Below are 15201 nucleotides of genomic sequence, written 5' to 3'. Positions count from 1 at the left end.
GTATTTGTATGACCCTTCATTGTCTAGCTCCAGCATTGTTGTATCAAGGTCAATTTTTATGTTGTCCGTTTTTGTTGGTCTACCTTGCACGAATGTGCACTTGGCACACTTATCTAGGCCAATTCCATGTGAATGTCATCGGAGAACCGTTTCATTTAATTTTAGTTGTTCTGCCAATTTTTCACCATTTTTTATGTTGGAGCCTCCAGGCACGGACTATATAGCCCTTGTCAAGGCCAGGCCTTAAATAGAAGAGAAGAAAAGTGTATGATGAAAAGTGTATGGTGTTTGTTTGCGAGAAAGAGACTAAAGCTTGCCCGGTAGCTCTAGTTTGAGTGAGACAGAAAGTAAGACCAGCAATCCTGACACGGAGAGTGTAAGATGGTTCCGGGCACCACTTTAACGCTCCTCAGTCAGAACGGTAGTACTACCCTAGGTGGTTGGTCTCTACAACCAACTACCTACCAGGTTTGGTGCAAATAGTTTTAAATCATCCATGTACAGTGGATGTGTCACCTTTCTTGTTTCTTTGGATGTTATTTTATTGGATGTTAGGGTGACGTTAGAGTGTCCTTGCTTGAATGATGAGGTTACTTCGTGGATTCAGAGCAATGCAAAACAAGGGGGAGGAAAGGCTCCCTCCTCCCCCCAAGCCCTCTCCCTCCCACAGATCTCCCGATGTCCCTGTTCTCTACTGTTGCACTTGTGTGCTTCCCTCTCTCTCCCCATCTTGTCTCCCGCTCCCTTTATTACATGTTTTATGTGTCAGTTTGTTTTTTGTGAATAATGTTAGCTCTTACACGAGCCTCGATCCTGTATACAAAAAAAAAGAAGAAGCCCTCTCCTTGGAAAATCCCACATTGTATCGTCACTTCTGTTTTTTTTGTTTTTTTTGTATACAGGATCGAGGCTCGTGAAAGAGCTAACATTTATCACACACAAAAAAAAATCGAACAGACACACAAAGTATATAATAAGGGGAGCGGTAGACAAGATGGGGAGAGAAGGAGAAGCACACAAACACAACATTTGAGAGCAGCGACATCGGGAGATCTGTGGGATGGAGATGGCTTGGGGGGAGGAGGCGTGGGAAGGGGGGAGGGGGGTGGGAGAAGTATAAAACACAAGGAAATAGCTTTCTCAATGGATCCATTACTTTCTCAATCTGTTTGATTATGTGGAGATTTGTCTTATACATTTGTATGGACTTTATCATCCATGAATGTGGGACACTGTCAAAACCTTTTTTTATAGTCTATCCAAGCTGTAGACAATTTGTTTCTTCATGTATTGCAGTATTACAGTGTATTGCAGCGAGTATGGCCTTGTTTTGTAATAGGTGGTCTATTGTTCCATAACATCCTCTCTTACATCCCTTCTGTTCTGCCTCTCGGTCTCCTTGTTGTGCTAGGTGGTGGTACATTGTTTCTGTGATGATTTCTGTTAAAAGTTTGTATGTTGTTGGTAGACGGGTTGTTGGCCGGTATTTGTGGGGTATTTGGGTTTCTTTAGATTTTGGGATGAGCAAGGTGTTACCTTCTGTGAGCAATTCATCCATTTCCTGATCCCCTTGGATAAGTTCATTGAATGCTTGAGTGTAGTGAACGTGGAGAGCATCAAATTGCTTTAGCCAGAAGTTTGTGATCCCATCTGGGCCAGGGCTTTGAGGTTTGCCATCTTTGCAAGTTGTTGGTTTATCTTTCTGCATAAATTATTACTTGGGGCATTTCCTCGAGATGTTGCTTCTTCTCTTCCAGGTTTCGGATCCATTTCGGATGTTCCTCAACATCCTCATCCTACTCCTCTCCTCCACCCTCTGTATCCCCTTCGTCATTCTGCCCATTATCATCTGTCCTTCTCTCACCTCTTTTCTATCTCTGTGTGCGAGTATGTAAGTGTGTTAGTGTATATGTGTGCGTGTGTCTTTATAAAATGAAACACCGCAGAATACACCGGTAAAAAAAACTACAATTTACTTTTTTGCCAAATTGTAGTTCGGAGTACATCTCGGTCTCATCTCTTTGCAGCTCTGATGTTAAGCGACAAGTTACGATATAAATAATAACATAATATAGTGTAAGAACACTGATAGATAATTTTTTATTTCCTATCATGATCAGTTATGTTTGTTGTCGTTGTGCCAATGTACTGCTCGAACCTTTTCTTTGAGCTTTTCAATTTTTCGAAGAGAGTTCCTCCGACGCAGACGTTCAGGAACTCGGGTCGTGGGACTGAGTTTTCCACCATCACTGGCATTGCAGTTGAGCTGTAGTTCCTCATGCTGTGCGGCTTCTTGAAACTTTGCCTCGGCCGCTTGGCTCTGCCCATGGTATACCTGGTATATCTTTGTGACCTGCGCAATATACAAACAAGAGGTAGTCGTTAGCAAACAGATTTATTGCCATATTTAATATTCAAATTTTATTTTTTAAACAAGAACAGTATCTTTGTGTGTTTCAAGGATTAACTAGAGGTTCCAGGGAACCTGAACTCAACTGGTCTATATCAATATGGTTAGAATATGCATAATAGAACCACAAACTATATAGTTTATATGTGCGTTTATATGTTTATATGTGCGTTTATATGTGTTTTCAAATATCTTTAAGTGGCAAAAGGCACAAGTTTCATCCAATTTGATCAGTATTTGTGACTTTTAGAGCTTGGACGTCGTCCAAACTGATGTTTATGGGTCAAGTCATGTCATAGGTCACGACGAGGTCATTTTTCGGACATCGTCAAAACCCGTAATATATGTGTTGAGGTTTGTTACATACTGTCTACACACCAAGTTTCAGCCTTCTAGCTACATTAGGAAGTACCAGATTGACAAAAATTGATTTTTCAATATGGCCGCCCTGCCGCGCCCATTTTTGGGTGTGCAACGCCCAAATGCAATCCCAAACTAGTTTATGTCCTAAAGATGCGGCGTAACAAGTTTCATCAAGTTCAATGAATATTTGTGACTTTTAGAGCGTAGACGTCGAATTGTTTACAGACGACAGACAGACAGACAGACGACAGACGGACGACGGACACTGGGTGTCGATAAAAACTCAGCTGGACTAAGTCCAGTTGAGTTAAAAATAAAATGTCGATGGATAGCAAACATTTTACATAGATCGGTGGAAAATATGAAGGAAAGTCCTACAACAACACTAAAGTATTTGTCTGGAACGTTGAGCTGCCCTCAATTGTGCCTGCGAAGTGAGCGAATGGGTTTAGCACTCACCGAGTGGAGCTTCCCTGTATACTTTAAGAGTTCTTCCTGCAGCTTCTGCCCAACCTCCTTGACCTAAAAGTCATGCGACATGGTATCGTGTTCATTGTCAACGATTATCACAGCATTTACTGGCAAGACAAATTTAAAGAATGTGGTGAAGAACTTTGGAACTCAAATATGACCTCCTTTTCCCCCCTATTATACTATACAAGGAAATATATAAACACACTGAGTGCTCAAGTATGAAGGTCCTCTATCAATCAATCTTTTGACCACTGAACACTCTCTATGTGGTTAAGTACAATCGAATTGACCTTTTTGCAGACACGGAGCGTGTCATCCGTGAGCTGCATGCAGCGCGGGGCGAGCGCGTGCAGGCACAGGTCCCCCAGTGCTGCATGGTCTTGGCTCTCCTGGCGAAGCTCTTTAAGCAAGGCGTGCCAGCATGCTGCTACTGATGGCACGGCCTGCTCGCGGCTGCACGTTGGTGTGGGTGTGGAGCAAAAGATCAAAGCATTTGTGAGGCAGAGCCATGAAATCATCGTCCATAACGCATTGTGACAACAACAAAGAGCTCGTTTGAGAATGGTAATCTCATTGTTGCAACTCAGTACAGCATTTATGCAGACGTAAGATTACTTTCTGGGATATATCGAAACAGTCAGATGGGCAACATGCACAATCGAATGTGAAGGCGGTGGTTTTGGGCACACTTATGAACATATATATTTTTTATGGACAAAAGTGCAGTGCCATGGATAAGAATTTTTTTTTAGGAATGACAATGTTAAATGAACCTGAGGCTTTGTTCACGCGTATTGCGTGCTCGTCCAGTGATGCGCTCTGCGATGCGCTTGAGCGCGTGTGCATACTCAAGCTCAGCCTCTGCTCGACGCCGAAAGAGCTCCTGGAAATCGAGTAAGAGATTCGACCGTAGCTCGGCCCTCTGTTCCACTCGCTGCTGTTGCTCGGTCAGCTGGACACGCAAGTCTGCAGGCATCGGGAATTCACTTAGATACACATGAGGGGAAGGTGGAGTGAGGGGTTGAAAGACCCAAGGTGTATGTACAACTTAGCTACTTCGATGATGTTTCCGTGAGAGTCCGTATCAGCCAAGGTCCTCACAATAGGAGAGTCAATGTTATTTTTGGTTAATCTCCGGTCAGTCACTTTTATTTGGGAAGGAATACAAGCACGGGTGGAGCAGGAAAGACATGTACGTTATTCCGAAAGATGTAGGAAAGGAGAGTCAGTGAAAGTGCACGGCAGACCTTTTGGAAAAATACCTTTTTCACTCACGTTACTGCATCTTCCATACATTTCTGAATCAGAGGGATAGGAGGTTATAAACGTGGTGAAGATTTCTGCAATTTGGCTGTCCTGGATTTTTCTCCTCCAAATACTGTGTATGAGTCATTTTGCGAGCTTTTGACACCAGAAACAAAATTACTTACGATGTGGAACATGGATGTGATGTCTTGTATGCATACTAACAAAGTTTTTAGGAAGACATGGCTGACATGTCTTCACGGGAAAAAGATGGGCAAATGCAAGTCCGAGAAATGGTTGAGGACGTGTTCAACAATGTTTTTTTTTTACAACTAAAATGGCTGCCAGTCGGCCATCTCTGATCGCATCACGAAACAAAATGATGTTCATATGTTTACCATCATGTATTGTCTTTGTGCCAAATATGAACAAAATCGGTCCATACGTGTCCGAGATATGGTTGCAGTCGCGCGCACTCATGGACGAGACACAATCCATGAGCCCCCATTTCAGATAAAACAGAAAAGCAAATACTGCATTGGAGTCATCAAAAGGAACCAAAAAAAGTAAAGAGCAAAGATGGAGTCATCAGGAGGAACCTGGATAGGGTTCGGGTTTCAGCCGCTACTCTTCAATTTTAAGCCGCTACTCTTCAACTAAGTCCGACGGGGGCTAATAATGGTAAACTCACTGAAGTTGCATTACTGCTTATTCATACCTTCTTGACATAAAAAATATACTTATACTACTACTACTACTACTACTACTACTACTACTACTACTACTACTACTACTACTACTACTACTACTACTACTACTACTACTACTACTACTACTACTACTACTACTACTACTACTACTACTACTACTACTACTACTACTACTACTACTACTACTACTACTACTACTACTACTACTACTACTACTACTACTACTACTACTACTACTACTACTACTACTACTACTACTACTACTACTACTACTACTACTACTACTACTACTACTACTACTACTACTACTACTACTACTACTACTACTACTACTACTACTACTACTACTACTACTACTACTACTACTACTACTACTACTACTACTACTACTACTACTACTACTACTACTACTACTACTACTACTACTACTACTACTACTACTACTACTACTACTACTACTACTACTACTACTACTACTACTACTACTACTACTACTACTACTACTACTACTACTACTACTACTACTACTACTACTACTACTACTACTACTACTACTACTACTACTACTACTACTACTACTACTACTACTACTACTACTACTACTACTACTACTACTACTACTACTACTACTACTACTACTACTACTACTACTACTACTACTACTACTACTACTACTACTACTACTACTACTACTACTACTACTACTACTACTACTACTACTACTACTACTACTACTACTACTACTACTACTACTACTACTACTACTACTACTACTACTACTACTACTACTACTACTACTACTACTACTACTACTACTACTACTACTACTACTACTACTACTACTACTACTACTACTACTACTACTACTACTACTACTACTACTACTACTACTACTACTACTACTACTACTACTACTACTACTACTACTACTACTACTACTACTACTACTACTACTACTACTACTACTACTACTACTACTACTACTACTACTACTACTACTACTACTACTACTACTACTACTACTACTACTACTACTACTACTACTACTACTACTACTACTACTACTACTACTACTACTACTACTACTACTACTACTACTACTACTACTACTACTACTACTACTACTACTACTACTACTACTACTACTACTACTACTACTACTACTACTACTACTACTACTACTACTACTACTACTACTACTACTACTACTACTACTACTACTACTACTACTACTACTACTACTACTACTACTACTACTACTACTACTACTACTACTACTACTACTACTACTACTACTACTACTACTACTACTACTACTACTACTACTACTACTACTACTACTACTACCTTAACAGCTCCACTTGCTTCCACCATTTTGTGAGGTCGGTGACGGAACGCTTTTTTTGAACTGGTCCTTTGCAAACCTGTTGTTCGGCATGCCATTCGACAGGAGGTGCAAAGGGATTCATAATAATTTGTTGAGCGTGCAATGATAATTCAACTACTCTATGTTGAAAGTCATCATGGGATGTTTAACATCTACCAGCTAATACTAGAAGACGAGACTTTCCCCGGCAATGCCGCGCGCTGGAGGATGTTATTTATTACTTTCAAAATCGAAGATTTTTCAAGTATATTGGTCGGTTCCGTTTGTGGTTCTGTCTGTTTGTCTGTCTGTCTGTTTGTCTGTTTGTCACCGGCCTACAGGTCACGATTCTAAACCGATCGTCACGAAACTTCACCAAGTTGTATAAGTCGTCCCAATTGAGAAGCCTATTGATTTTGAGGTCAAAGGTCAAAGGTCATCTGAAGGTCAAATTTCTAAAATCGCCATTTTAAATCCAATTGACTTGAAAATTGAATAGCATTTGTATATCAAGTCACTAAATTGCGAAATGAACTATTTTTGAGGTCAAAAGATCAAAGGTCAACTTAAGGTCAAATTTTTAAAATCATCACTTTTTATCTGAAAAAAAACCCCGTCAATTTTCATCCGATTGCCTTGAAAATTGAACAGCATTTGCACATTGAGTCACTAAATAGGGAAACCAACTATTTTTGAGGCCAAAAGGTCAAAGGTCAACTCAAGGTCAACCTTCCAAAATCATCATTTTCATCTGAAAAATCGTCAATTTTCTTCCTGTTGACCCGAGCTTTGATCAAGATTGTCAATTTTAATCTTGATGAAATGGACAATTTGCTGTATCAATGGAATTTTTATTCTTGGGAAGGGGGGGGGGGGCGTATTTTGCAAGTATCGTGCTCTGCATGATGTCTTCTTGTTTATTTATTCATTTGGCATGGGGGCGGTGTACTTTGAATGTATCTGTACATGTTCAAGTTGTAATTAAAAAGATGTTTTTTGTTAATTAGGTCACAATCCGAAAAAAGTAGGTAAAGGATATCAATCAAATATCAGGTGCACAACATCAGTGCAGATACAATATTATGATGCAAGAACATCTTGGAAGGCCAAACGGTCTTTGAGCTGTCTTTGGCATTGGCAAAATTGAGCGACGAGAAAAAAACGCATTTTTTTCAGACTGCCATTTGGCCTTGACCTTTTTGACCTTTGACATTTTAACCTTTTGGCCGTTAACCATTTTACCTTGACCTTTAACCTGGATGAGTTTGATGTAAATTAAGCATAAATGCACCTTGGACACTAGGCTATCTAGAGATGGCAATTTCGTTTTGATCACAGTTAAATTATGGTGAAAAATGTTTAAATGTCTATAATTGGGTCATACCCGTAAAATGAGGTCAATCTCAAAAATTAGGTCAACCCCACATACTTTTTTGTATTCCCATTATTGAGGCAAAATTTCATTCCCAGAAGAAGGATGTCCCAGGGCTCCGACATACAGCTTGGAAATTGATATTAGTTTGGAAATTTGGAGTGTTGTGAGTGCAGGATGAAAAAAAAGAAATATATATATTTGAAATGGTGGTTTTTTTTACTCTTCGGGGTCTAAGAAACTCTGTGGTACCACTAAAATTGGGGGCCAATTGTAGAAAAAACCCTAAAACAGCAATAAGCCTTCCCTGCGCTATAGGGCCAAGCTGAACCACTTCAGTATACAAGCATTTTGAACTTGGGGCCACAACATCATGATAATCAAACTGTAACAATCACACAGTCTGTTTAGAACTCAGAAGCACCAATGAGGAAATGATGTAATACTTGGATGATAAACGGGAAACAGAGTTTCAGCCTGAAGGCTCATGTGGGGCACAGGTTAGTACTTGATAAACAATAACCCTGAAAGAGAGAGACCGCTAAAGAAGATAAAATGAGGTCAGAATTGACAATGTTAGAAGTCCAATTGATAATAATTAATTGAAGAATGCTTTCAGAAGGTTCCATTCTAAAGCAGTCACCCTCTGATTTGTTCCAATCTACAAAAAAGTCACATGTCAAATTCCATCAATATTGGACCATATTTAGAGGTTGCTCAATAAGGTTGAAGTTCTATAATGCAGGCTCATTAAGGTTGAAGTTCTGGACTGCAGGCTCAATAAGGTTGAAGTTCTGGACTGCAGGCTCAATAAGGTTGAAGTTCTGGACTGCATGCTCAATAAGGTTGAAGTTCTGGACTGCTTGTGCAATAAGGTTGATGTTCTGGACTGCAGGCTCAATAAGGTTGAAGTTCTGGACTGCAGGATCAATAAGGTTAAAGTTCTGGACTGCTTGTGCAATAAGGTTGAAGTTCTGGACTGCAAGCTCAATAAGGTTAAAGTTCTGGACTGCAAGCTCAATAAGGTTGAAATTCTGGACTGCAAGCTCAATAAGGTTGAAGTTCTGGACTGCACGCTCAATGAGGTTGAAGTTCTGGACTGCAAGCTCAATAAGGTTAAAGTTCTAGACTGCAAGCTCAATAAGGTTAAAGTTCTGGAATGCATGCACAATAAGGTTGAAGTTCTGGACTGCAAGCTCAATAAGGTTAAAGTTCTGGACTGCAAGCTCAATAAGGTTGAAGTTCTGGACTGTAAGTTCAATAAGGTTGAAGTTTTGGACTGCAAGCTCAATAAGGTTAAAGTTCTGGAATGCATGCGCAATAAGGTTGAAGTTCTGGACTGCAAGCTCAATAAGGTTGACGATCTGGACTGCAGGCTCGATAAGGTTGAAGTTCTGGACTGCATGCGCAATAAGGTTGAAGTTCTGGACTGCAGGCTCAATAAGGTTGAGGTTCTGGACTGCAGGCTCAATAAGGTTGAAGTTCTGGACTGCAGGCTCAATAAGGTTGAAATTCTGGACTGCAGGCTCAATAAGGTTGAAGTACTGGACTACATGTGCAATAAGGTTTAAGTTCTGGACTGCAGGCTCAATAAGGTTGAAGTTCTGGACTGCAGGCTCAATAAGGTTGAAGTTCTGGACTGCAGGCTCAATACGGTTGAAGGTCTGGACTGCAGGCTCAATAATGTTGAAGTTCCAGACTGCACGTGCAATAAGGTTGAAGTTCTGGACTGCATGTGCAATAAGGTTGAAGTTCTGGACTGCAGGCTCAATAAGGTTGAAGTTCTGGAATGCAGGCTCAATAAGGTTGAGGTTCTGGACTGCAGGCTCAACACGGTTGAAGGTCTGGACTGCATGCTCAATAATGTTGAAGTTCCAGACTGCATGTGCAATAAGGTTGAAGTTCTGGACTGCATGTGCAATAAGGTTGAAGTTCTGGACTGCAGGCTCAATAAGGTTGAAGTTCTGGAATGCAGGCTCAATAAGGTTGAGGTTCTGGACTGCAGGCTGAATAAGGTTGAAGTTCTGGACTGCAGGCTCAATAAGGTTGAAGTACTGGACTACATGTGCAATAAGGTTGTAGTCCTGGACTGCTTGTGCAATAAGGTTGTAGTCCTGGACTGCAGGCTCAATAAGGTTGAAGTTCTGGACTGCATGCTCAATACGGTTGAAGGTCTAGCCTGCAGTCACCTGGTATCGGTGGCTTGGCATGGTTTGTCACTTTTGCCTTGATATCTTTTGTTTCCTTTATGCTGTTGAAGAGGAAGTGGTTTCTATGATCCTGCACAAGTTAAAGGAGGAATAATAGTTTGTGTTCTTCTTTATTTCTTATGATGGCTTTATACTCCTCAGTAAGGACCACATACCTTTTGGGATTGTCATTTACCACCTTCAAGTGTTCAACTGTTTGGTATGCCTCATTGGAATCCTCTCTGAGCTCCCATGGTTTAGGGTCAGAATTCAGAAAATCAGCTGGGATTTCATTTCAAACCTAAAAATGACCATTTTACTCTTTGGGCCAAAATATTAAAATGACATATCTTCAGACTTCCTCATATTCAGCTGGTTGCACTTTGGATGTTTATGCCTTCCTTTTCATTCAGTGCCTTTATCATTGCTCATTTTGACTCTGGATACAGCTGAATCAAATAATACCAAACCAATGTGCTCCTCATTGAGATACCATAGATGTCCAACAAATTTAGAACATACAGATTTTGAAAGGGCAGAATTCACCTTCTCAGACTTAACAAGATATGATAAGTTAAGGTTATTGTAAGGAGCAAAACTGGCCTGAGCAGCAGTGAAGCATGCCATTAGGTAGAGTTCTTGTCATCTGTCAAGAACAACAGATGTTCTTGCCCTGTAAGGTTATTAACCCTAGATAGGTGTACCCCTGGGTGTACGCATCCATCCAGAATGTGTGCACCCAGGGTACACCTATCTAGGGTTAAGGAGCTTGCCATTTACAAGTGAGACTGTTGGCTGGAATTGTTCCTGTGTGTTTTTGGCAAGTTATTTGTGGAAGCGATGTCGAGCTCTTCAAATTGAGGAATGGTTGAATGTGAGCTCCACCTGCACATCATGGTCATGGCCGAGGCTCCGAGCTGTGGTTGCAAAGACAAATGTCGCCTTTCCATCACTCAATTTTGCTCTGTCCATATCTGCTGCTAAATTCGGACAATATTTATTCTTGCTCCCTTTTTAGGTTTCTAGAATCATTCTGGAATAGACAGAAAATGCAGGTATCTTGTGAGCCACAAGGTAAAACTTTAACTCCATTGAGTAACCCCAAAATGGTAATCACTAGAGATATAATTTGGTGTGAATGATTTATATGCATGTTGTAACAAAATAAGGGGTGAGACTGTTGAAAATGTGACCCTCAAAAAAGAAGGACCACCCTAATATTATATACCAGCAGGTATACCCACAGAAATTCCATATAATGTAAAATATGACTGCAACAATATTATCCAAAACAAAAGTTAAATATATCACAAGAATTTAATATTGTCCAGCTACAGTCACATGAAAAAGTAAGGACACCCCATGTAAAGTTTTGACTTTTTCAACATATTTCAACATACAGCTATTTGATCCTCATTTCAACAATATTGATAGATAAAGGTGATATAATATAACAAATATCATGAAACATTTACATTTTGTAGTCCATTGTATAATTTAAATAAACATAAATGCAAATTTCGCATGTGGAAAAAGTAAGTACACCCTTGGCTCTAATAGGTGGTATTGCCCCCTTTGGCAGAAACAACCTCAAGTCGGCGTTTCTTATAACTGTCTACCAGTCTCTGACATCGACTGGGAGAAATTTTTTCCCACTCCTCCATGCAGAATTCTTTCAGCTGTGCGATGTTTGAGGGGTTTCTTGCATGCACAGCTCGTTTCAAATCGCCCCACAACATCTCGATGGGATTTAGATCCGGGCTTTGACTTGGCCATTCCAGAACCCTCCATTTCTTTCTTTTCAGCCATTCCTTGGTGGATTTACTGGTATGTTTAGGGTCATTGTCATGTTGCAAGGTCCACCTTCGGTTGATCTTCAACTTTCTGACAGATGGCCTCACATTATCCTCAAGCACCCTCTGGTACAACGAAGAATTCATAGTGGATTATATGATGGTGAGCTGCCCAGGCCCTGATACAGCAAAGCTGCCCCAAACCATAATATTTCCACCACCATGCTTTACAGTTGGTATCAGGTTCTTGTGGTCAAATGCTGTCTTTGGTTTTCGCCAAACATGTCTTCTGGTAATGTGGCCAAATTGCTCTACGTTTGACTCATCTGTCCACAGCACATTGTTCCAGAAGTGCTGGTCTTTGCCGAGGTGTTCATTGGCAAACTTTAGTCTTGCCCTGATGTTCTTTCTGGACAGCAAAGGTTTCCTCCTGGCACACCTCCCATGTAAATCAAATTTGTGCAGCCTCTCCTGCAAAATGGTAGACTCGTGCACTTTGACATCAACAGTGGCAAGAGCTACCTGTAGGTCCCGTGATGACATTCTGGGGTTCTTAGAGACTTCTTTCAGCATCTTGCGGTCTGCTCTCAGGCTGAACTTGCTGGGGCGGCCTGGCCTGAACAAGTTGGCAGTTGTTTGGAATCTTCTCCACTTGTAGATGATCTTCCGGACAGTCGAATGATTGATTTCAAATTGTTTGGAGATATTTCTAAATCCCTTCCCAGACTCGTAGGCATCTATAACCTTCTTTCTGAAGGTTTCGGAGAGCTCTTTTGATCTAGGCATGGTGACGCCGCACATTTCAACAACAAAGAGAAAACCAAACGAAATGTCTGAGGTTTAAATAAGGCAGGTTCCTCCAAGATCCTCTCTAACGATGTTCTAATCATTTGCACCTGAGCTGGTGCACCTGATTCTAATTTTAGGTATTTGAAGTCGTGATAAATGTAGGGGTGTACTTACTTTTTCCACATGCGAAATTTGCATTTATGTTTATTTAAATTATACAATGGACTACAAAATGTAAGTGTTTCATGATATTTGTTATATTATATCACCTTTATCTATCAATATTGTTGAAATGAAGATCAAATAGCTGTATTTTGAAATATGTTGAAAAAGTCAAAACTTTACATGGGATGTACTTACTTTTTCACGTGACTGTATATGCTCCCCAAAGATGTTCCTTGATTAATTCAAGCAACCCACTCCTCTCAAAAATCCCCAACCCCACCCCACATGCAACCCCAAGTCCTGAACCCCCCAAATAAACTTCAAGTCCTAAAACCTCCTTACTAATCCCGAGGTCTAAACCCCCATTCTTTTCCCAACCTCAAGTCCCAAACCCCCCTTTCTAACCCCAAGTCCTAAACACCCCTCCACCCAGACACAAGTACTCACCCCCACCCACACCCAATCCAAAATCTTCAAATCCCTCCCCACCCCATCTTCAAATCTCTCTCCACCCAAAGCGTTCAACCACCAACCACCCCAAGTCCTCAACCCCTCGCCCCAAACTCTCTGTCCCCTCTCTGCTCCCCATCCCAACTCTTTCCCCTCTCTGCTCCCCCAACCCCAATTATCTATCCCTTCTCTGCTCCCCACCCAACTCTGCCCCTTTGCTGCCTCCCCACCCCCCAACCACAATTATCTGTCCGTTCTCTGCTCCCCACCCCAACTCTCTGTCTCCTCTCTGCTCCCCAGCCAAGTCTACCCCTTCGCTCCTCCCCCACCCCCAATGACAATAATCAGTCCCCCACCTCAACTCTGTCCGCTCCTCCCCCTTTCTTCCCATTCTTCAAAGAAAGAGAGCATTATTACCCCCATTACATATTATTTCTTCATTACGTCATTAAAAAGGTGCCAGTTGTGAAGTCACAGTTGGAAAAAAACATACAATTCACAATCTCGCGAGATGACGGAATCTCGCGATATGTGACACAGGGACAAACAGACTGACAAGTGTATTATATAGATATGCAGTGTACACACAAATGCACACAAATACATAACATGTATTTCCCGAGGATGGTGAACAGCTTTAAAACAGATGGTGGTGAACAGCTTTAAAACAGCTGTTCACCACCATCTCTTATCTTCCCCCATCCAAAACCTTGATCTTTTCTACCCCCGCTAATTCACCCCAGATCCACCTTGTTTGAAATTCCAACTTCTTTCCTGGAAGTCCTGGCAGTGTCCATATGTTTTATACCTCTCCCACTGCCCCCTTCCCACGCCCCCCCCCCCCAAAGCCCTCGCCCTCTCTCAGATCTCTCGATGTCTCCATGTCTCTCGGTCCCTGCTCTCAAATGTTGTGTTTGTGTCCTTCCCCCTCTCTCCCCATCTTGTCTACCGCTCCCTGTTATATGTTTTATGTGTCGGTTTGTCTTTCTGTGTGTTCATGTGATTAATGTTCGCTCTTTCACGAGCCTCGATATTGTATACAAAAAAAAAAAAAAAAAAAAAAAAAAAAAACATGCTGGGCAACAAGAAACATTATTGTGCAGTGAAGATTAATGAGTGGGTTCATTTTATTTCTTCCTTTGAACTCTTCCATGTGTATAAAGAAAAAGATGGATCATTACTTGTGAAACCACATTTTCCACCAGTAAACGACAATAGTACGGCATTCATGCCATCTTGTTGGAAGCTGATCTGAGATGCTTACGCCACAGATTCTTGCGGTAACTAATGTGACATTTTATGACAGTAAGTGTAATGAATGGAGTAGAAACCTTTAGATCAATTAATAGGACCTTTTGCTGAAGTGCAACTCCCAAAGCTTTATGATCGGTCTAATGAACCTAAAACATATTAAGGTAACTAACCCACGCGAAGAAAAAAGTGGGGTTAAGCCATTGCTCCATTCTGTCTGTCTGTCCACATACATCAGTCTGTGATCGAGGGACTAAATTTCAATTGAATTCTGCATTTTGAATACCGTAGAACCCGAAGCGGAACACGAAGCTGCAGTTTAGCAGTACTTTGGCTCTGGATTTGGCAAAGTGTGTGGCATTGCGTCCTGAAGGCGCAAGCTCAGAGAGGACGGAGCGAAATAATGTTTTTACTCTGTTTGTCTGGCAGACAAACAATGTTGAAAATCATTCCAAACAGGAATCTCACTATTTTTCGGGACGTCATAAAGGACACAAACAGGCACGAATAACTAATTTAACATGCTCAACAAGGTGGTGTAAAAGACGCTGCGTCAACGGCGGTAAACGTACATTTTAATTTTTTTTTACAGCCTTTATTAAAAATGTTTATTTTATTTCATTT

The 15201-nt window shown here is 41.1% G+C and overlaps 1 protein-coding gene across 2 annotated transcripts in view; it reads right to left on the bottom strand.

The window, feature by feature from the left end:
- Positions 1-15201, bottom strand: part of LOC137424586 (SLIT-ROBO Rho GTPase-activating protein 1) — a 91396-nt gene that overhangs the window by 56727 nt on the left and 19468 nt on the right. For both annotated transcript variants that reach the window (XM_068112181.2, XM_078775643.1), the window contains exons 3-6: positions 4021-4213; positions 3538-3700; positions 3233-3295; positions 2159-2353 (exon numbers count right to left, since the gene is read on the bottom strand). In XM_068112181.2, coding sequence (XP_067968282.2) covers positions 2159-2353; positions 3233-3295; positions 3538-3700; positions 4021-4213 — 614 coding nt within the window. The remainder of the gene's footprint in view (positions 1-2158; positions 2354-3232; positions 3296-3537; positions 3701-4020; positions 4214-15201) is intronic.

This window comes from Myxine glutinosa, chromosome 4 (assembly GCF_964187855.1).
Source record: "Myxine glutinosa chromosome 4, kmMyxGlut1.1, whole genome shotgun sequence".
NCBI classification, from domain to species: domain Eukaryota; kingdom Metazoa; phylum Chordata; class Myxini; order Myxiniformes; family Myxinidae; genus Myxine; species Myxine glutinosa.
This window is presented reverse-complemented; position numbering and strand designations above follow the sequence as displayed.